This window comes from Euleptes europaea, chromosome 18 (assembly GCF_029931775.1).
Source record: "Euleptes europaea isolate rEulEur1 chromosome 18, rEulEur1.hap1, whole genome shotgun sequence".
NCBI lineage: Eukaryota > Metazoa > Chordata > Lepidosauria > Squamata > Sphaerodactylidae > Euleptes > Euleptes europaea.
The window spans coordinates 1,774,424-1,796,593 of NC_079329.1; the positions used below are offsets into that span (position 1 = coordinate 1,774,424).

Genomic DNA, 22,170 nt, shown 5'->3' on the forward strand with positions numbered 1-22,170 from the left:
CTGCCTGCCGGCCATCTGCTCCGGCCCTCCCGCACCGCCGTCCGAAGCGCCCGCGAGGTCTTAGAATCATAGGCCCATAGAGTTGGAAGGGACCACCAGGGTCATCTAGTCCAACCCCCTGCACAATGCAGGAATTTCACAACTGCCTCTCCCACACACCCCCAGTGACCCCTACTCCATGGCCAGATGGCCAAGATGCCCTGCCTAAGGTCCTAGAATCCGCATTGCTGACAGATGGCCGTCTAGCCTCTGCTTCAAAACCTCCAGGGAAGGAGAGCTCCCCACCTGCCGAGGAAGCCTGTTCCGCCGAGGAAGCGCTCTCACGGTTAGAAAATGCTTCCTCGTGTCTTCCTCCCTTTGGGGGGAACGAGCCCGGCCTGCCGCGTCTAATCCGGAGCGGCCGCCGGGAGTTCCGCCGGTGCCGGGAGAGGCGGCCCGTCGGAAGGGGCTGCCCCCTGCAGGTCAGCGGGAGCATGGCTCCTCCGACGGGCGGCGCCGCTTGGCCGGCCCTCCTCCCCGGGGCGGAGCGGGGGCGGCTGCCGGCGGCGCCTCCCCCCGGCCGCCGCCGGCCCTGGCGGCTCCTCTCCCTGCGCCGCCGCCGCCGCCGCCGCCGCTGCTGCTCGTCCCGGGCCCCGACGCCCCCCCGCCGCCCCCCCGCCGCCATGACCGTCAAGCTGGACTTCGAGGAGTGCCTGAAGGACTCGCCCCGCTTCAGGTGGGCTCCCCCGCCTGCCCGCCCCTCCTCGCCTGGCGGGCTGGTCGCGCGGCCGGTGCCAGGCGGCGGCAGGCGGCGGCTCGCCCGGGCTGGTGCCGCCTGCCCGCCCGCCCCCGCCAGCTGGCTCTGCACTGGACTGCCCGGGCGGCGTTCAGACGTGCGGCGTGTCCGGAGCGGCGGCGGGAGCTCTCCGGACGCGCAACTCCCCGCTCGCGCGCGGCGCAGCCTTCCCTCCGCGCCGTCCAGGGAAGCCGGGCGCTTCTTGGATGGATGGCGGGGGGGGGGGGCTTTGCCAGCCACGGGCAGTGGCTGCTAGTGGTCAAAGCTGAGACCCCTCCGGAGGGAAGGAAGCGCTGCGACGGGGGAGGGAAGGGGCGCCCAGCCCGCTATCTTGGCCCTCCTTGCAGGGAACAGCCATGGGGAAGGCCCCAGATATGGGGACCGGCCTGGCAGGGCGCCTTGGTGCTCCCATGTTCGAGCTCATCGCATCACCCCACAGGTGGGGGGGTGGAGAAGGTTGCCAAGGGCTTCCCCAGCCCCTGCTCTTGTGCTTCGAACAGCAGCTGCTTCTGCCCTCTCTGCTGCCCCCTGCAGTCGGGGGGGGGGGTCTTCCTCCTTGTTCCAGGGCCAGGGCTGCTTTCTGGACACTTGGCCAGTCTCCAAGGGAGGGCCCTTAGCAAGGAGAAGCACTAGGGTGCCCATGCTCCATAGTGGAAGCCAGGCTCTGGTTTCTGGGGTACCTGGCCAGGAAGGGGGTCTGTGGGGAGCCCTTCCCTCCAGTTTCTGCCCAGGCACCCTGTTTCACTGGCATGTGCCCCCCCTGCACACCCAGCCTTTCTGAAGTTGCTTCCGGAATGGGGTTTTTCCACTCTGGTGCTGATGAACGCAGCTCTCCCTGTTGCTTTTTCACGTTGCCCAGCTGGGAGGGCAGGAAGTGGTGAGGGGCCAGGGGCTGGGAGGTGTTCAGAAAGCAGGTAGAGCTGAGGAAGCGCTCTGGGCAGCCTGGCACACGCTGGGCATCACTGTGGTGTGTTTGGATGGATTTGTACCTGCTTTCGCAAGTCTGGGGCAACCTTCCGGGAAATGAATCATGGGGGCGTTGTGGTCAGGACGGGCCCTGAGCGCTTTACGCCTACCAGCGAATCCCCTGGGGCATGCAGTCTCCCAAATGAAAGAGGGTGCTGTGTTTGAATTCTGATTTCCATGCCACTGGGCCTCTTGGGTCATGCGTCCCTGCTGCTTTGGAGCAGGGGGAATGCCCTGGAGCATGAGGGGCCCACAGGAGTCTAGAGAGGCGCTTCTAGTCGGCCCAGCCAGGATTAGGGATTCCCACAAGTTCAGCCCATACCCAGCAGTCTCCCTCAACCCCGTGCGAATGCTGAGTCCTCCGGGAGACCCACACCTGTGCCAGGCCTCCCTAGCTGGCATGAGGGGCAAACTGTCCTGGTCAGATGGCTTGCGGCAGGGCTCAAACCCCAAACCTCTCTTTTTTGAGAGAGATGTAATTGTCTTCTAGCTGAAACGTTGTGAGGCAGAAATGCTTTTGATTATATACAGCCTCTTGGTTTGAGGTCTAGAAAGAAGTCACACGTATTTTCCACTCTGTGCACTTCATGTGTGTGACAAACCGTTTCCAAGAGTCATCGATTTCCACTTGCCACGTTTCGGCCGCGTCTTTCCGGGGGAGCATTGAAGGGGGGTAGCCAGGATCTTCATTTCAGAATGGGGCTCCAGCAGAGGAGGGGTTAACAGCACCATCTTCTCCCCTGCGGGTGGGACAGTTCCCCTTTTTTGCATGGCCTGGTATTATTAAACCCGATATTTGGCCGGCTTCTTCTCCCGTGCCCCTTTTTCTTTCCACCCTCCGGTTTGGCCACATTTAGCACTTGCCTCAATAACTTATTTCTCTCTCGAGCCACAGCCCTAATGCATCGTGGGGAACGTGTGCGTGGCAGCCATCTTGGGCAACTCAAGAGAAGACGGCATTGCCTCGCTGGAGAGTGAGGCCGGGCACCTGGCAGGAGATAGACCTTCTTCCATCTGCATATTGCGCCTCCGCCCAAGCAGGGGTAGTTACCCCTGTAATTGTCTTTAGTCTCAGTTGCTGGCGTAAGGGTGGTAGAACTGGAGAGGAAAGACTTGTCCCTTTCGGGGGCTCTTCCTGACTGTCTCGTCTTGCACCTGGGGGCGAGGGTGAGGGGGGGTACCTGCCTGCCCCTTGCAGTTTTCCCAGTGTCCCTCCTGGGGTTTGTGCGAATCGCAAAAACTGGCTGCTGCGCAGAGTAGAGCAAGCCAAACCGTGGGGAGGTTTCCAGGCAACGGATAGGAAGTGGTTACAGACCTGACGGAGGCAGGAAACTTGCGAGGTGACCGCAAGAGAACAGGGGAAGAGCAAGGGAGATTCAGCCCCTATGCGGAGGTCATGGGGCCCTTCCGGAGACCCTGAACTGGCCGCTTCTCCCTCCTCTGCTCCATTTCCCACTTGTTGTTGAAGGCTCCCCTTCTTCCTTCCAGGTCCCCTTCCCCGGCAATCAGACCCACGCCTGCCCCTCATTCTCATTGAGCCGGCTGGTGAAACAGACAGCTCCGAGCACACACACCCTTCCATTTGGGGGCGGTAGATTGGCTTTGGCCAGGGACCCCAGGGAATTCTCCTCAGATCCTGCTGCTGTTAATCATGTACAGAACGTTTTTAAGCCATTTTGCAAAAGGGCTGACATGCACAACAGCCTTGTGAGGTTAGCCGCTACCGCCTCCCTTTGGCAAGTCAAGAACTGAGGCAGAGCGAGTGACCTCTCCAAGGCCCTGCAGGTGCCCCCTGGTGGGTTAACTGGATCTATCTGCACTCTCGCCAGAGTGGTATAGTGGTTAAGAGTGGTGGTTTGGAGCGGTGGAGTCTGATCTGGAGTGGGGAACCGGGTTCGATTCCCCACTCCTCCACATGAGCGACATATGTTAATCTGGTGAACTGGGTTGGTTTCCCCACTACTACACATAAGGCCAGCTGGGTGACCTTGGGCTAGTCACAGCTCTCTCAGCCCCACCTACCTCACAGGGTCTGTTGTAGGGAGGGAAAGGGAAGGTGATTGGAAGCCAGTTTGAGTCTCCCTTAAATGGTAGAGAAAGTCAGCATATAAAAACCAGCTCTTCTTCTTCTAATGCGGTTTCCCCTCCCTCGTCTCTTCCACCAACCTCAGGGCCGCCATCGAGACGGTGGAAACGGAAGTGTCTGTGCTGGAGACCCAGCTGGAGAAGGTGAGGGGACCGGTCACCTGGTGACCAGAAAAGCCGGCCGCCCAGGGTGAACCAGCATGCCGAGAGTCTCTTGGCCATGCGGCTGGTGGGTCTTGCCTGGAACCTGAGCTTTGTCGCTTTGATCCAGCAAGCTCAGCCCTGGTTTGCTTGAGGGGACTCCAGGAAGGTGCAGCTGGGGTGCATCAGGAGATGAGGTTTCGGGGGGGGGGGGAACGACAGTATGGCTGCGGTTTGTGGGTCTTCTGAGTCTTCTGCCCTCTCTCCTCCCCCCCCCCCCAAGTTGCTGAAACTCTGCACCACCATGCTCGAGTCAGGGCGGCAGTATTGTGCCCACAGCAAGAATTTTGTGTCCGGTGTCCAGGAGCTGTCGCATAATTCCCAGGGGGACCCCATGATGAACGTAAGTGTGCTGGGGAAGAGCTACCTGCACGGCATTGCGGGGAAGAACGAGCAGGCCAGACATGGGGGGGGGGGCGGGGAGCAGGTAGAGCTTCTGGCCCCCTGCTGTGCCTCAGCTGGTCTGGCCAGCCCTGGTGGCTGCGCTGGAAAGACTGGTTTGTGTCAGGGCTGGAGGGCAGGAAGTCCAGATGTTTGCAGATCCCAACTGGTTAGGGAGGGTGACCTATGTATCCTCGTCCCTTGTGCTGGATGAATGGCAAAGGGGGTTTCCCCACCAGGACAGGCCTGTGTGCTTTTCATTTGTTTAAATTGCACCCAAGCCCCTCACAGTGGTTTCCCCCCCCCCCTCTGTCTTTATGGGCGCCGCCTTCCAGGAATGCCTCGAAAAATTTTCGGAGAGCCTCAACCAAATGATCACCAGGCACGAGGTGAGAAAGAGCTCCTTTCCTTGGGTCACCCCCCCAACTGTCACCCCCACCTTTCTCCAGAGGTGGTCAGGGGCTGTATCATCTCTTGGGAGATCGAATCGGAGATTGTCAGTCAGTCAAAGCCGGGGGGATGGAGGACAGGACACCTGCCGTATGAGGAATGGCTGAAGCATTTTTAGTTTAGAAAGAATGGACAGCTGGGTGGAGGGTGTAGACATGAGAGAGGCTTATTAGCGTGGGGAGGAGAGAAAAGTTTCCTCTCCCCCACGGTGCTAGAGCTCATAAGCACTCAATGAATTTGAAAGGCACTCGGTTCTGTGCAGCCCAAAGAAAATGTTCTTCCTCGCAGTGTGTAACTTAGCCAATGGAACTCCCTGCTACAAGATACGCTGATGGCTTTAGAAAGGGGCTGGAGGAATTCGTGGAGGGGGAGAGGGGTCTACCAGTGGCTGTTGGCTATTACATACAACGTCCATGAACAGAGGTGGCCCTTCCAGCTTCCAGATGCTGGCAAATGCCCTGCCTTAGTGGCCTCCTTGTGAGCCATCCCCAAGGCCCTCTGGAAACCAGGCGCTGGGCCCCCAGTGTGACCTTGCAGGGCTTTCTGGATGATGTGACGAGAGGACCTGACCGCCACCAACAAGGCAGAAAAATCTAAATTGGTTCTGCTTTTGTTTTTAAAGAAAAGATGTCTCCCTCCTCCATCCTTAAGCCTTGGAGGTGGTGGGACGAAAGAATTGACCCCTTTGCAAGTGCAGAGGTTGCCTCGGGCAGCAGAAACGGCCGGCCAGCTGTAGTTCAACTGGGCTCTGCTGAGAAAAGAGCTGGTTCCAGGCGGGGGCTTGGGGAGGGAACGCTGCAGATCAGCCCCCACCCTGGAGCAGCCCATTGAATGCCAGTTGCCTCCTCCGAGGCAGGGGCTCGGCTTGGATGATGGTCAGACGGAACGGGCAGGATGCCAGGAGAAGGGAATCCTTCTGATACCCCCATGCCCAGCCTTCTTCCCGCTCCCTGTCTGGGGGTGGCCGCAGTCCAGCAGGATATTCTCCCGCTCAAGCCTTCTTTAATTGAATGAGTGTTACGCAAGAGCTGATCTATCAAGCGGGCTTCTGCGGGAGATTGTCCCAAGGGGTTGGGTTCGTGGCAGGTTGGGTGTCTCTGCCTCTCCTTCCCCCAAGTGCATCTTTTCTCCTACTGCGCCCCAAATCCCCCCAAAGGCTTGTGTGTTTCTCCAGAGGGAAGGGCGTCCCATCTCCCACATGATCGCCAGAGCTGCCAGACTCTTGTACGGTTCCTAATCTTGCCTGGGTGAGAAAATCAGTCTTGGAAACACCCCCCCCCAACCCTCTTTGCTTCCTCTCTGTGTGGCAGGAACTTCTGGATGTGACGCAACAGTCTTTCAAGCAACAGCTGCAGAGCCTGGTGAAAGAGTAAGCCACCCAGAGAGTCTGGCAAAGGAAGAGGATAATTTGGGAAGAGGGACTGGGGATGAGGACAGAATCGAGCGGCTGCAGAGGAGAGCGACGAGGATGATCCAGGGCCTGGAGACCGAGCCCTGCGAGGAAAGGCTGAGGGAGATGGGAATGTTCAGTCTGGAGAAGAGGAGGTTGAGAGGGGGCATGATTGCTCTCTTTATTTGAAGGGCTGTCACTTAGAGTAGGGCAGGGAGCTGTTCCTGTTGGCAGCAGGGGAGAGGCATTGAAACAGTGGGTTTAAATCGCAGGCGGAGAAGTACCGGCTGGATATTAGTAAAAATGTTTTTACAGTAAGAGTTGTTCAGCAGTGGAATCGGCTGCCTAGGGAGGTGGGTGAGCCTTCCCCTCACTGGCCATCTTCAAGCAGTGGCTGGACAAGCACTTGTCCGGGATGCTCTAGGCTGATCCTGCATTGAGCAGGTGGTTGGACTTGATGGAGGCCGAGGGATTTGGTTAACAGCACACCATGGAGTGGGGGGGGGGCGCTCTGTCAGGGGCTTGAGGGATTTGTTTGAGGCTATGCCCCCCCCCTGAGTTTTCCAGATACCCCAATGTGGTGATTAGTTAGAGTTGCCAATTTGGGCACGGCGGGGTTTGGGAAGGGACCTCAGTGGGGTGTAATGTCATAGAGTCCACCCTCCAGAGCTACCATTTTCTCCAGGGGAACTGACCTTTGGAGATCAGCTGTAATTCAGGGAGATCTTCTGCCCCCAGCTGGAGGTTGGCAACCCTATGATTAGCGTGGTGGCGTCGGGGGAGACTGAGAGGGGAGAGCATGACCAGGAGGGAGTGGGATGGCTGCAGTGGGAACAGCTGGGGGTTATAGGATGCTGCATCTGTCCCCCCACCCGCCCCCACTTACCTGGTAACTTCCATGCCATAGAGACATTAAGCAGTTCAAGGAGACCCGTAAGGACTTTGAACGCAACAGCGAAACCCTCTCCAGCGCCCTCCACCATAACGCCGAGGTGCCCCGGCGGCGCCACCACGAGGCCGAAGAGGCCGTGTCCGCGCTGACGGCTGCCCGCACTGCCTTCCGTGCTCGAGCCCTCGACTACATCCTCAAGGTAGGGGTGGACCTGACTGGCAGCCGCGACCCCCAGGCCCTCTTCTGGCTCTGGGAAGGGGAGCCACAGGGACCCCTGCTTCTGATCCGGGAGGGAGCTTAGAGAGACCCCGCGGCTGGCAGCTGAGAGTCGGGGTGGAAAGGAGCGGAATCCCTCCAGGGGCAAACGAGTTTCCCTGCCTTCCCAGATCAATGTGATCCAGTCGAAGAAGAAATCTGAGATCCTGAAGTTTGTGAGTAACTTTGTCTTGTTTTGTTTCTGTCATTGTCTCCTTGGTAACATTCTTGGTAGTTTCAGAGAGTAGCCATGTTGGTCTGCAGTTGAAGAGCTTGATTCAAGTCCAGGAGCACCTTAGAGACCAACCAGATATTGGGGGGTGGGGGCTTTTGAGAGTTGAAGCTCCCGGCATCAGATACTAATGTATTTGACAAAGGGAGCTTTATCTCTCAAAAGTTCATACCCCGAAAATCTGGTCGGTCTCTAAGGCACTCCTGGACTTGAATCGAGCTCTTCTTATCATTGCTTCTCTGTGCATAGCTATGCGCCCCCACCTCTTTGGATCACTGAAAGGGTGTACTCATGAATTCATGAAGCTGCCTTATACTGAATCAGACTCTCGGTCCATCAAAGTCTGTCTACTCAGACCAGCAGCAGCTCTCCAGGGTCTCAGGCAGAGGTCTTTCACATCCCCTACTCGCCTAGTTCCTTTAACTGGAGATGCCGGGGAATGAACCTGGGACCTTCTGCAGGCCAAGCAGATGCTCTACCACTGAGCCACGGCCCCTCCCCTTCACAAGGTTCACATGTGTATGTGCAGGATTCGTATGCCCGACTGTTGTTGTTTTTGTGATAAACACCAGATTTGGAATCTCTGGAACTGCCGTAGGAAATCAGGGGATTCGTTTTGGAGTGTCCCATTAACATTTTGACTAGCTCTCATTTTACATTCTGGGGAGAGGGTGCAGAAAACCTCTGTTGCAGAGCATGGAAGCTCCAGGCCCAGAGTCTGTCCGCAAACCCAGCAGCCTAGTATAATAATGACACTCTGAGGTCAGCCCACCCTCCTTTAGAATCATAGAATCATAGAGTTGGAAGGGACCATCAGGGTCATCTAGATCAACCCCCTGCAGAATGCAGGAAATTCTCAACTACCTCCCCCCCACACACCCCTTGTGACCCCTACTCCATGCCCAGAAGATGGCCAAGATGCCCTCCCTCTCATGATCTGCCTAAGGTCATAGAATCAGCATTGCTGACAGATGGCCATCTAGCCTCTTTTTTAAAACCTCCAGGGAAGGAGGAACCGCTCTCACTGTTAGAAAGTTCTTCTTAATGTCTAGATGGAAACTCTTTTGATTTAATTTCAACCCTTTGGTTCTGGTCCGACCTTCTGGGGCAACAGAAAACAACTCGGCACCATCCTCTATATGACTGCCCCTCAAGTACTTGAAGATGGTTATCATGTCCCCTCTCAGTCTTCTCCTCTTCAGGCTAAACATACCCAGCTCCTTCAACCTTTCCTCATAGGACTTGGTCTCCAGACCCCTCACCATCTTTGTTGCCCTCCTCTGGACACGATCCAGCTTCTCTACATCTTTCTTAAACTGCGGTGCCCAAAACTGAACACGGTACTCTAGGTGGGGTCTAACCAGAGCAGAGTAAAGTGTTTATCTGGGGTTAGACGTTACACTCAGGATCTGTGGTTTCTGGACAGGCTTGAACACCTGGATCCTCTCTCTTCGGAAGCAAAAGTCCCCATCAGCACTTCCAGGTTGACGGGACTTCTTGTCTTTCCAGATGTTGACCTCTATGGAAGCCCAGTCCTCCTACCTGGAGCAGGGGTTTTATATGGCGAAAGAGCTGGCACAGTATCGCAAGGATTTGGCCGCGCAGGTGAGAGGACCCCCACCCCGGGGGAGGAGAGGGGTGGGACTGAGCTCTCCTCTCCTCTTGGCAAAACCGAGAAAGAGGGAGGAAGCGAGTGGAAGGCAGAGGAAGAGCAGCGCCTGTCAGGAAAGAGTTGGGCTTGACAAACAGGATGTAGGAGCGCAGCTTCTCCACTGCATGGACTGCGGGCATGCAGCCGCACCAGACCGCTTACGCTCCCGGGTCCTGCGTCTGGCTTCCCCAGGTAGGGGTCTGGTCTGGGGAAATCATATATAGGTGTTGGGGAGGGGGGCAGAGGGGCTGTGGGAGCCAGGCTGCCCTTCTGGTCCCTGGATATCCCCATTCATCTCAGAAGGGAGGGTTTTGAGGACAAGCTATGGGCCCCTAATGTCAATGGTGCCCTGACCTGGATGGCCCAGGCTAGCCCCATCTCATCAGATCTGAGGAGCTAAGCAGAGTTGGTCCCGGTTCGTCCTGGGATGGGAGACCAGTAAGGAAGGCCAGGACAGCTACACAGAGGCAGGCAATGGCAAACCACCTCAGAATGTCTCTTGCCTGGAAAACCACGGGGTCAGTGGCAATTGGACAGCATTTTCCACCACCACGGATGTCAATGGTGTCTGTAAGGCAGGCTGGAGCATCGTGGCCCCAATGGGGAAGTGGCAGTCTGTCAGGCTTAAAGATATTCTGCACCCAGGAGGATTTTTTCCCTGGGGACTTTTTTGTACGAGGGAACTGACAGCAGACTGTGAGAAGTCCCCGAAAAGATGCTGTTGAGACGGGCCCCTCTCATCAGGGCAGGGAGCTTTAAGGGCTTCGGCTCATGTTCTGCATTAAGCCGGAGCTGGAATGGCTGAGAAAACCCTCCCTGTCCTGCCGTTAGACCCCCACAGTCAATGGGCTACGTCGCCTCCCCACTTCCTGCCCCAGATTGGAGGAGATCCCTGTAAAGTATTTATTCAGTGTTTGCTTTGGGAAAGAAAAAACCCAGATTGGAAGAGAAGCAGCCAGAGGTGGCCTTTTCATCCCATTTGTTTCCACAAACCACCTTTCTCCCCAGGGCGGTTTACGTTGTTTTCACCTCTTCCAAAGTGGGGTCTCCCGAAACCTAGTCTGACGCTCTAACCTCTATACCACGCTGCCTCTAGAATACAGACACGTCAGATAAATAAATAAAGCAACGCTTTAGCCACCGTGAATTCCTCTCATCCACAAAAGCTGCTGGGTGTGCAGTTGAAATCCGTATCAGGAGCTGTTTAAAACTTGGATCTTATGTAATACTGATGGGTCTTGTATTTGTTCACCTGTTTTTAAAAACCGTTTTAGCTCTGTGTTAGAGAAGGTCGCTTATTCTCCAAATGTTGATCGTTTAAACAAGAACTTTCTTGACTTGTCTTTTGCAAAAGATGAAAGGAATCTGAACAAATTGGTTGAAGCCAGACTGGTGTTTAAACTCTTTTGAAGCCGAAATTTCCCAGTGTCTCATGCTAATGCCGGGTTTGTGAGTTGTCTCTGCAGAAGCTGCCTGCTTCAAATCCCGCTCGGCTGCTTCCTGCTTCTAGCCACGTCCTTCCCTGCAAAATGACCCCTGACCTTGAGTTTTGGCTTGGGGGAAGAGGAGGGAATTGGCCTCTTCAGCCCAGATGCTGGAAGAAACCAAAGCAGATGTTTTGGGTGGGAGGGGATTTAGCAGGAGTTTGGGCTCACAGGCAGCTTCCGACATGGGCTGCCCTATTCTGCCGCCCTTTTGGCAAAGCAGCCCCAGACCTTCCTCTCTCCCCTTTTTCAGCTCCATCAGCTGGTTTTGGAGTCGGCCCGAGAAAAGCGGGACATGGAGCAGCGGCACACCGTCATCAAGCAGAAGGTGAGGGGGGCTCAAGGGGGCAGGGGTGGGGTGGGAGGGGTCAGAGGGGGTACATTTTAGATGGGGGAGCCAAGAAGGGGAGGCACTTGAGCAAGTTGGGAGGAGACTTGGTGCGCTTTCGCACATGCCAAATAATGCACTTTCAATCCACTTTCAATCCACTTTGCAACTGGATTTTATTGTGTGAAATGGCAAAATCCACTTGCAAACGGTCGTTAAAGTGCATTGAAAGTGGGTTGAAAGTGCAGTATTCGGCATGTGTGAAAGTGCCCTTGGAGTTTGGGGGCAGAGCTTACAGTCTGACCATTTCTGAGAAAGAGGAGGAGCTTGAGGCAAGTGGGAGGAGTCTTAGAGACAGAAGCAGATCGGATAACAGCGAGCTTAGGACATGAGTGTTGGAGGAGGTGGGGGCCTGGCGCTTGGTGGGAGGAGCTTGTGAACACAGAGGCGTGGCTTAGAGTGCCTGCGGGACCCAGAAAAGTTGAGGAAGCATTATGGGGAGTTGCTTAAGCAGGATGGGAGGAGACAGCACACAAGGGGGCGGAGTTTAGGCAGAATTGGAGGGGCCAGCTACTATGTTTGCCTTTTGGAGGGTGAGAAGAGGCAGGCCTGGTTCTTGGCGTGGGGAAGTTTTCTGTCTTGTAACGAGGGACCGCCCCTCTGCCCCCCTTTAGGACCTGTTGCAAGAAGATGCGGTTCCCGAGCTCCGTACAGAGCCAGGGGTGGTGGTGATGGAAGGCTACCTCTATAAAAGGGCCAGCAACGCCTTCAAGACATGGAGCAGGTGAGAGGTGCTGCCCTCCCCCCACGCGCTCTTTCTCTCCAGCTGGGAGTAGCAAGATAGCACTACGATTCTGTCCGGCACCCAAAATCTGCCCGGCTCAATCCAGCCCCCCACTCTTACCAGCCAATGCCTGCATGTGCCCTGTTTGTTCCCAGTTTCTGATACTTGAAGGTAGACTGCCTTTAGATGTGGAAGCTCCATTTAGCTATTCTGGCTAATTGCCTTGCTAGACCTCTTCTTTATGACGGAGTCTAGATTTTCATTATGTCCCCCACACATACCTGGATGTTTCTCTGCCTGGTTTGGGATCCCTTTCATCGAGGGCTCTGTCTGCTGGTTGTTACGATCTGATGTTTTAGTCTTTCTTAGCCCCTCAAGCAGATCTCTGGGGAGGCAGCCTGGAAATCTCCTAAATACATACCCAAAAAAAATCTGTGACCCCCCCCCATCTGCTGCACTCCTTGTCCTCTTGCCCCCTCCCCAAGCTCCCAGTTTCGACTCTTGTCGTTCCAACCCGTCTCTCTCTTTCTCTTGCAGGCGCTGGTTTTCCATACAAAGCAACCAGCTGGTATATCAGAAAAAGGCAAAGGTGAGAAGACTGGGTGGGGAGGAGAAAGAAAGGGTGGAGAAAGGGGTGGGGACATTACTTTCGAAAGGGGCAAGAAGTCCCTTGCTTCGTATCCATCGGAACCCCTGGTCTGGGGAGGGGCCGTGGCTCAGTGGTAGAGCATCTGCTTGGCATGCAGAAGGTCCCAGGTTCAACCCTCAGCACCTCCAGTTAAAGGGACTGGGCAAGTAGGTGATGGGAAAGACCTTTGCCTGAGACCTGGAGAGCCACTGCCGGACTGAGCAGACAATACTGACTTTGATGGACCGAGGCAATAGAGCCACTGGCCTGTGAGTGTATGTGTGTTTGTGGCAGTTCCCCTGGGTTGTTATTAAAGATGAGGCTGCAATTTGGGGTGGGTGGGGCAGTATTCTGACACTAGCCTCCCCCCCTCTCTTTCTGTCCCCGTCCCCCCCAGGATGCCTTGACGGTGGTGGTTGAGGATCTGCGGCTATGTACCGTCAAACCGTGCCCGGACCACGAACGCCGCTTCTGCTTCGAAGTGGTTTCGCCCTCCAAGTGAGTCTTCTCCTGGGCTCGCCAGGGCTCAGGGAGCCCAAATGTGACCATAGAGTGCCAGACCAGGATCTGGGAGAACCAGGTTCGAATCCCCACTTGCTCCATGGAAGCTGGCTGGATAACCTTGGGCCAGTCACACACTCTCAGCCTAACCTACCTCACAGGGTTGTTGTGAGGGTAAAGTGGAGAAGAGGAGAATTATGTGAGCCACCTTGGGTCTCCATTGGGGAGAAAGGTGGGGTATAGGGGAGGTCAATAAATAAATAGAGGATTCTGGGAATTTGGGTCCATCTCTAGGGAGGGTCTGCTTCCTCCTCCAAGGAGTCAAGGATGGCTCCTCCCGTCTTCTCCCTTTATGCTCACAACAGCCCTGTGAATCAGGTCAGGCTGAGGACACAAGCGACCGGCCCAAGTGCAAGGCCAAGTGCAGATCTGAACCAGGGGTCTCCCCAGTCCGAGCCCAGCACCCCATTCCCACCTTCCTAATGGTGCTTCAAAAGACCCCCATGGCGCAGAGTGGTAAGCTGCAATACTGTAGTCCAAGCTCTGCTCACAACCTGAGTTCGATCCCGATGGAAGTTGGTTTCAGGTAGCCGGCTCAAGGTTGACTCAGCTTTCCATCTTTCCGAGGTCGGTAAAATGGGGATAAAGGGAAGATGACTGGGGAAGGCACTGGCAAACCACCCCGTAAACAAAGTCTGCCTAGTAAACGTTGGGATGTGACGTCACCCCGTGGGTCAGGAGTGACCCGGTGCTTGTGCAGGGGGACCTTTACTTAATGGTCCTTCGCTCTCTCTCTCCCTCTCCGGCAGGAGCTGCCTCCTCCAAGCGGATTCGGAGCGCCACCTGCAAGCCTGGGTGTGCGCCGTTCAAAACAGCATCGCCTCAGCTTACAGTGAGGAACACCCAGAGCCCCCAGGGCAGGTAAGCGGGTGGGGGAGGTCTGGACTGGTATAAGGTTGTGGGGCCGGTTGGCGCTTGGCATAGACTCGTCCTCTGTGAGTTAAATCTGCTTCTTCAGAATCGACCCACCTTGAGCTTATATTGTGGGAGCGATCATGAGAACCTCAGAAGAGCCCTGCTGGGTCAGACCAGTGACGGTCCATCTAGTCCAGCATCCTGTCTTCTCACACAGTGGCCAACCAGTTCCTCTGGAGGACCAATAACAGGGGATAGAGGCCGAGGCCTTCCCCTGATGCTGTCTCCCGGCACTTGGATCCACAGGTTGACTGCCTCTGAATGTGGAGGTTCCCTTTAGTCACCGTGGCTAGTAGCCACTGATAGACCTGTCCTCCTCGCGCCTAACTGCAAGCTGTTCATCCTGAGGTTGTCATCTGCTTTGCACACAGAAGGTCCCAGGTTCAATCCCTGGCAGCATCCCCAGTTAAAAGGACCAGGCAGTAGGTGATGTGAAAAACCCCAGCCTGGGACCCCAGAGAGCCGCAGCCGGTCAGAGTAGACAATACCGACCTTGATGGCTGATTGGTCTGAGTCAGTAGAAGGCAGCTTCATCTGTCCATGTGAGAATTTCTGAACCTGTCTTCCAAGGCTCAAAAGGACTAGGAACGTCATTGTAAAAAAATGAAAACAGGGATTCTCAGATCTGGAATTGCAGGGCCTTCCTCTAGATTTTGGCATTTGCACGTTTGTTACAATGGCAGAATCCACCAAGGCCTCTCTTGTCTCCCTCCCTGGCAGCCCCTGGAGCGAGCCGCATCTCTCTCTGCGGCCAAGCTGCAGTCCCCCATGGGCCGGCGGCTGCGGGGGGGCTCGGACAAGCACGTTGTGGATCGGGTACAGCGGCTGGAGGGCAATGCCCAGTGCTGTGACTGCCGTGAGCCTGCGCCCGAATGGGCCAGCATCAACCTGGGCATCACCCTTTGCATCGAATGCTCAGGCATCCACAGGTGAGCTGGCACCTGGGTTTGGGGTGAGGTCAGCTGGGGTGTGGGATGCCTCCCTCCATGGCTTACTGGCCTCCCTCTCTTTCTCCCTGCTACACCAACGTGGTGTAGTGGTTAAGAGCAGTGGTTTGGAGCGGTGGACTCTGATCTGGTGAACCAGGTTGGTTTCCCCACTCCTCCACATGAAGCCAGCTGGGTGACCTTGGGCTAGTCACAGCTCTCTTAGAGCTCTCTCAGCCCCACCTACCTCACAGGGTGTCTGTTGAGGGGAGGGGAAGGGAAGGGGATTGTAAGCCAGTTTGATTCTTCCTTAAGTGGTAGAGAAAGTTGGCGTATAAAAACCAACTCTTCTTCTTCTCCTTCTTCCTCTTCTTCCTCCTCCTCCTGTCTCACCTTCCCTTTTCTCCACAGGAGTCTCGGTGTGCATTTCTCCAAGGTGCGATCGCTGACACTGGACTCTTGGGAACCTGAGCTTGTGAAGGTAACCTAGGCAGATGGAAGGGTGGCGGCACACTCTCTGCAATAGGGTGGGCATGCATGAAATTGGTGTTCTCCAGCTGAGCATAGAAAGGAGTAGACCTATGGCCCAGAACTTCCTCCTCTGCCCAGCAGCAGCAGCTTTCCAGGGACCTGGGCAGAGAAAGATCCTTCCCAACACTGGTGGCCAGAGATGCTTTAATGAGGAAGAATTACGAAGAAATTTCTAACAGTTAGAGCGGTTCCTCATCGGATCAGGCTTTTTCGGGAGGTGGTGAGCTCTCCTTCCCTGGAGGTTTTTAAGCAGAGGCTAGATGGCCACCTGTCAGCAATGCTGGTTCTGTGAACTTAGGCAGATCATGAGAGGGAGGGCACCTTGGGTATCTTCTGGGCATGGAGAAGGGGTCACTGGGGGTGTGGGGGGGAGGTAGTAGTGCATTTCTTGCATTGTGCAGGGGGTTGGACTAGATGACCCTGGTGATCCCTTTCAACTCTTATGATTCATAAGCCCCCCCCCCCATGGAATTCTGGATTCATGCAGCTGTGTGTGGAGGGGTGGAAGTTTGAGGAAGTTAATGCCAAAACTCTCTCCCTCATCTTCTCCACTGTAGCTGATGTGTGAATTGGGAAATCGCGTCATCAACCAAATCTATGAAGCGCGGGTGGAAGAGATGAACATGAAACGTCCCCACTCTGGCTGTTCCCGGTGAGAAGCTCTTTCCCTGAAAGCACCTGAAACTTTTGCACACCTTCCAGTGAAATAGAATTCTGTGTGCCTGCACACCTGGCAGGCCGCCAGCGTAGTTTAGTAGTTAAGAGCGGTGGAGTCTAATCTGGAGAACCGGGTTCGATTCCCCCACTCCTCCACATGAACGGCAGACACTAATGTGGTGAACCGGGTTGGTTTCCCCACTCCTCCACATGAAGCCAGCTGGGCGACCTTGGGTTAGTCACAGTTCTCTTAGAGCTCTCTTGGCCCCACCTACCTCACAGGGTGTCTGTTGTGGGGAGGGGAAGGGAAGGGGATTGTAAGCCGGTTTGAGTCTCCCTTAAGAGGCAGAGAAAGTCGGCATATAAAAACCAACTCTTCTTCTCCTTCTGTTAAGATGTATGAGGTAGGTGCAGTTCTCACACCTGTCCAGTAGATGGTGCTGTGCTGCAGTTGCCTGTCCTAGCCTCTAGATGGCCTCTGTGAGACATACCCACTTCACCTGTGCACCCCCCCCCATCTAGCTACCTTCAAGGGAACAGCCACTCCCAGGATGCACCAGGAAATGTTAGGTGCTGCTATTCTGCAGGGGGGTGAGCGTCTCTGCAAGTAGCACTCCTCTCTTTACCAGTGCCAGAGCTCAGCGTGGTGTAGAGAGCCAACGTGGTGTAGTGGTTAAGAGCGGTGGTTTGGAGCGGTGGACTCTGATCTGGAGAACTGGGTTTGATTCCCCACTCCTCCACATGAGTGGCGGAGGCTAATCTGGTGAACCGGATTTGTTTCCTCACTCCTACACACGAAGCCAGCTGGGTGACCTTGGGCTAATCACAGCTCTCTCAGCCCCACCTACCTCACTGGGTGTCTGTTGTGGGGAGGGGAAGGGAAGGTGACTGTAAGCCGGTTTGAGTCTCCCTTAAGTGGTAGAGAAAGTCGGCATATAAAAACCAACTCTTCTTCTTCTTCAGTCCTGATTCATATGAACTTGCAGCAGAATGCCTCTGAGCATGTGCAGAATTCATCTCTTTAAAAGTTATGCTGCTTTTGTGCCCCCCCCCCCCAGTTCTGAGAAGGAGGCCTGGATCCGTGCCAAGTATGTGGAAAAGAAGTTCATCACCAAGTTCCCTGAAGTTCGGGGGCGGCTGAGCCAGGGTGGAGACGGGCGTGGGCCTGAGAAGCCCCCCAGACCGTTCCCCAAACCGAAACCTCCACATCTGGCTCGGGGGAGAGCAGGTATGGTGAGAACCCCTCCTTCTTTCTCAAGGCAGAGAGGGTAGAGGGATGAATTAGTGGGAAGCAGAAGAAAGGGAGGAAATTGCTACCGTGTGGTTTTGACGATGGGGTTGGAGAGCCCTATCCCGTAACTGGCCTATTAGCTGTGAAAACTGAATGGAGCCTCCCTGTTCAGAGACAGTATACCACAGAATGCGAAATACTAGGGACAGAACAAGGTGGGAGAGGGCTGTGGGCTTCCTGGAGGCAGGCAGACCTTCAGTCTGATGCACAGATGAAGCTGCCTTATACTGAGTCAGGTCTTTGGTCCGGCACGGTCAGTATTGCCTATTCAGACAGGCAGCTGCTCTCCAGGGTCTCAGGGAGGGAAAGGTCTTTCACATCACCTACTGCCTGGTCCTTATTAACTGGAGATGGCGGGGATTGAACCTGGAGCTTGGGGCATTGGCTCAGTGGCAGAGCATCTGCTTGGCATGCAGAAGGTCCCAGGTTCAATCCCCAGGAGCATCTCCAGTTGAGGGACTAAGCAAGTAGGTGATGGGAAAGACCTCTGCCTGAGACCCTGGAGAGCCGCTGCAGGTCTGAGTAGACAATACTGACTTTGATGGACTGAGGGGCTGATTCAGTAGAAGGCAGCTTCATGTGTTCAAGCTTTCTGCGTACCGAGTGGATGCTCTCTTGTGCCGCGGCCCCTCCCCACTCCTTCAGAGCTCTCCTTACGTTCTTCTTTGCCCCTTCCCTGCAGGCACCGGTCCAGGAAATGCATCTCCTTCAGCAGGTATGGCATTTTGCTGGGGTACCTTTCCTCCTGGAGTGCAGGGATGTGTGTGGAGGCTGGGCTGCCTCATCAGAGGCCGGATTTCTTGGTAGGACGGGCGAGCCCCAGAACCTGTTCTTGGTCGCCCAAAATGTAGCAGTTATTTTGTGGCTTTAGTCCACCTGGTTTGACTCTTGCTTGTCTTTAAGGGCTACGAGAGAGTGCAGCACCTGGAGAAGACCTCCACCATTTGCACCCAGGACCCCTGCTGTACCGCGCAGCCGCCGCACCCCCCAGCTTGCCCACGATGGCAGATGCCCTGGCCCATGGCGCCGACGTCAACTGGGTCAACATGGCTCACGAGAGCCGCACTCCTCTGCTCCAGGCAGTGGCTGCGGTGAGCCTGTTGCTCTAACGTGACCGGGGGGCAGGGGACAGGCGTTGTGGGGGGGGGACAGAACCCACCAGCTGCTTCGAACTCTCTCAGACATCCATCAGCTTTTTTAACCTCCTCCTCCCCACAGAATTCCCTTTTGGCCTGTGAGTTCTTGCTGCAGAATGGAGCCAGCGTCAACCAGGCGGACAGCAGGGGCCGGGGGCCCCTCCACCACACCACCATCTTGGGTCACACGGGGTACGTACGTCCTTGGGTGTAGATACATTTTTAGCTCTCATTGTTCCAGCTCTACGTTTCTATGTTGAGGCAGATAAAACTGGTGGAGTGAAGTGCTGTCAAGTTGCAGCAGGCTTATGGGGACCCCGTAGGCTTTTCAAGGCAAGAGACGAACAGAGGGGGTTTGCCATTTCCTGCCTCTGGACTTCCTTGGCCATCTCCCCATCCAAGTACCAACCAGGGCCGATCCTGCTTAGCTTCCCAGATCTGATGAGATCAGGCTAGCCAGGACCGTCCAGGCCAGGGCACGTGCAGATGGGCATCATGGCATAAAGGCTCGGTCGAGCTGGGTTCTGGTTTGTTGGCCTGGGCTTCTTTTCCCTTGCTGGGTCAGCTCACAGATAGCCTGCCCTTGATGCAGCCTTGGAAAACCTGAGTTGCCAGAGTGAAGGAAGACCTGAGCTCTTCTGTATCCTAAACAAGCTGGCTGGTAGAAAGCTGGGGTTTCTTTTGTGCTTTAGGAGGAGTGGAAAGCAAATTTCACTCTGGAGTTAGATTTTAAATTGGTGTGACTCATCTACAAGTACAGCTGGTTTAATTCAATTTCCTGTCCTGCACTTCTTGCGAGAATGGGGTTGCCACTTTCTGGAAAGCCAGGAAAATGGAAAAATAAAATGAAGAAGCTCCCACTGGCCTCTCTCCTTCTCTGTGTTATCCTCATGACAGTCCTGTGAGGCAGGCAAGGCCAAGATCTACCACTTGGCCTGAGAGCACCCAGGATGGAGCTGTGTGCCAGGAACCTCACCTCTGCGAGCCCCCTCCCCTCATTGACGATACGAGGGCAGCAGTACTGATCCTACCTTGCAGGACTGTTAGAAGCATTGCGCAAATAAGGAATGCCAAGGCGCTTTCCAGGTGCCAGTTGTGTGTTTTTGTGAAAGCAGCCAACAAGTGCCTGTTTCTCTCCCCTTGGCTAGGCTGGCCTGCCTGTTCCTCAAGCGGGGCGCCAATATGAATGCGGTGGACGAGGAAGGAAAAGATCCGCTCTCCATTGCCATAGATTTGGCCGATGCGGACATTGTGACTTTGTAAGAGAGATTTCCCTTCTCTCCCCCCCCCCCAATTCCTGCTATCCAATCCTGGTACCTAAAGATCTACGTGGCTCTGCTGGACAGCCCTGAGGGGAGTTGGTCTGCAGTAGGAGAGCCAGATTCGAGTCCAGGAGCACCTTAGAGAACAACCAGATTTTTGGAATATGAGCTTTTGAGAGTCAGAGCTCCCTTTGTCAGATGCAATCAGAAATGGAGACCCTGAGAAGAAGAGGAGGAAGAGGAGCTGGTTTTAATATGCCGACTTTCTCTACCCCGTAAGGAAGAATCAAACCGGCTTACAGTCACCTTCCCCTCCCACAACGGACACCCTGTGAGGCAGGTGGGGGTGAGAGAGCTCTAAGAGAGCTGTGACTAGCCCAAGGTCACCCAGCTGGTTTCGTGTGGAGGAGTGGGGAAACAAATCCAGTTCCCCAGATTAGAGTCCGCTCATGTGGAGGAGTGGGGGAATCAAACCCGGTTCTCCAGATCAGAGTCCACCACTCCAAACCACTGCGCTTAACCACTATGCCACGCTGGCTCCTTATTGAGTCCTTATGTCCCAATCTGAATGAGGGAGGGGTGTTGCAAAGAAGGAACTCGGGATGCAGAGCTTCCACGCCGAATGTAATCAACTTGACATAGGATTCTTATCTCACGACAGATGCTAACGTCCTGCCCCTGAGCATTTCTTCCCTACTCAAATCAGTCTGGCTGCATTCTGGCTTGTCCCCCTGCATCCTGACTCCTTTCTTTGCAACACCCCCCCCACCTTCTGACTGGGATATAAGGACTCCGGGATCTCCATTCCTACTTGTATCTGACGAAGGGAGCTTTGAATCTCAAAAGCTTACACCCTGAAAATCTGTTTGGTCTCTACAGTGCTGCTGGACTCCAGTTTAGGGTGGGGAGATGATAAAGAGCATGGGATCATAAAACTGGAGGGGGGGGAGGAGAAAAGGTCATCCAGTCTACCCCGACCCTAGTGCAGGAACTACTAAACATCTGTGCCCCTCATGACTTGAATCCTCTTCTGCAAAAGAGGCTGAATGGGTGGGTGGGTAAGAAGGAGGTTTTGGGGAGGGGGAAGAGAAGTGGTTGGATAGGAAGTGGGAGTTTGGTGTTCATAACTTCTGTCCCATGGCTGTTTCCTTTTCTCTCCTCCCCCCCCCCCAATTCTGTATCTGTGTCTCAAAGACTCCGTTTGGCCAAGATGCGTGAGGTTGAGCTGGCCCATGGCCAATCAGGTGAGTGTTACCTGCTTTGGGGAGGGGGGCTATCAGAGTGAGGGGGGACATAACCTGGAAAAGCTCTGGGCCTCAGTTTTCCCCTTCAATAAAATGGGAACAGTGAAAATGTACTTTTCTGTGAGGGATTTGTTCTGTTTGTTTTATTGAAAATGTTTTTATGCCTTGGCACTGAGAATTAGAAATTCCTAGCCCCCCACCCCACCATGCAGAGCTCTGGTTCCCTGGGTGGGGTGATTGAGAAGCTAGTTTAAGGCTGCCCCGTGGCGCAGAGTGGTAAGCTGCAGTACTGCAGTCCAAGCTCTGCTCATGACCTGAGTTCGATCCCGATGGACGTTGGTTTCAGGTAGCCGGCTCAAGGTTGACTCAGCCTCCCCCTCTTCCGAGGTCAGTCAAATGAGTGCCCAGCTTGCTGGGGGTACAGGGAAGATGACTGGGGAAGGCACTGGCAAACCACCCCGCAAACAAAGTCTGCCTAGTAAACGTCAGGATGTGACGTCACCCCATGGGTCAGGAATGACCCAGTGCTTGCACAGGGGACCTTTACCTTTTTAAGGCTGTAGTGTAGATAAATTCTAATATAAATGATTTGGAAATAGTGGGACAGACAGCTTGGGGGTGCAAAGACCTTCAGTGGTTGATCAGGTTGGAGCTGCGTGGCCCTCTTCACACTCTGGGGGGGGCATCAATGGACTGGGATGGAGACGGTAACCTTCTTTGGGGCTCCTTCTCCTCCAGGTGACGAAACATACCTCGACATCTTCCAAGACTTCTCCCTCATGGCCTCCAATGACCCCGACAAGCTGACCCGCCGTAGCTACGACCTGAAGCTCACCACGTTGTGACGGGAGAAGACACCCCTCGTCAGGCTTCCGGAAGGGAGGGCCGTTTGGGAACCACCGGCCTCCATCCTCTGTACGGTCCTGGGGAAAGGAGTCCATGACTCCAGACTCCCCGAAGGATGACTCTGTCCTTGCCGTCATCTTGGTGACTTTGTGGAGTGTGAAGAAGGAACTGGGGGGGGGGGTACGTGCCAATGAAGGGCCGCCCTTTCCCAATACCTCACTTTGGACTCTGTGTCCCCCTACCCCCCTTTGCCCATGTTTTATTTATTGCTCTCTGCTCTGGCCTGGCTGTGGAGAGAT

At 55.2% G+C, this 22,170-nt stretch overlaps 1 protein-coding gene across 1 annotated transcript; it reads left to right on the forward strand.

Annotated features, from left to right (window-relative positions):
• The first annotated feature begins 645 nt into the window (after positions 1-645).
• On the forward strand, positions 646-21,870 carry ACAP1 (ArfGAP with coiled-coil, ankyrin repeat and PH domains 1). Its single transcript, XM_056863541.1, has 22 exons — positions 646-715; positions 3,913-3,970; positions 4,251-4,370; positions 4,744-4,797; positions 6,169-6,227; positions 7,156-7,339; positions 7,527-7,571; positions 9,137-9,232; positions 11,016-11,090; positions 11,765-11,874; positions 12,412-12,463; positions 12,900-13,000; positions 13,813-13,924; positions 14,699-14,907; positions 15,316-15,385; positions 15,993-16,087; positions 17,151-17,316; positions 18,298-18,474; positions 18,602-18,711; positions 19,668-19,778; positions 20,976-21,025; positions 21,764-21,870. The coding sequence occupies exons 1-22, from the start codon at positions 663-665 to the stop codon at positions 21,868-21,870; spliced, it is 2,214 nt and encodes a 737-aa protein (XP_056719519.1). The 5' UTR covers positions 646-662.
• The last annotated feature ends 300 nt before the right edge of the window (positions 21,871-22,170 follow it).

Bases quoted from the DNA above. Each gene is read 5' to 3' on its own strand.
- ACAP1 (XM_056863541.1), top strand. From the start codon at position 663: ATGACCGTCAAGCTGGACTTCGAGGAGTGCCTGAAGGACTCGCCCCGC. The intron at 12,464-12,899 runs GTGAGAAGACTG...CGTCCCCCCCAG, and splicing joins TATATCAGAAAAAGGCAAAG to GATGCCTTGACGGTGGTGGT. The intron at 13,925-14,698 runs GTAAGCGGGTGG...CCTCCCTGGCAG, and splicing joins ACCCAGAGCCCCCAGGGCAG to CCCCTGGAGCGAGCCGCATC.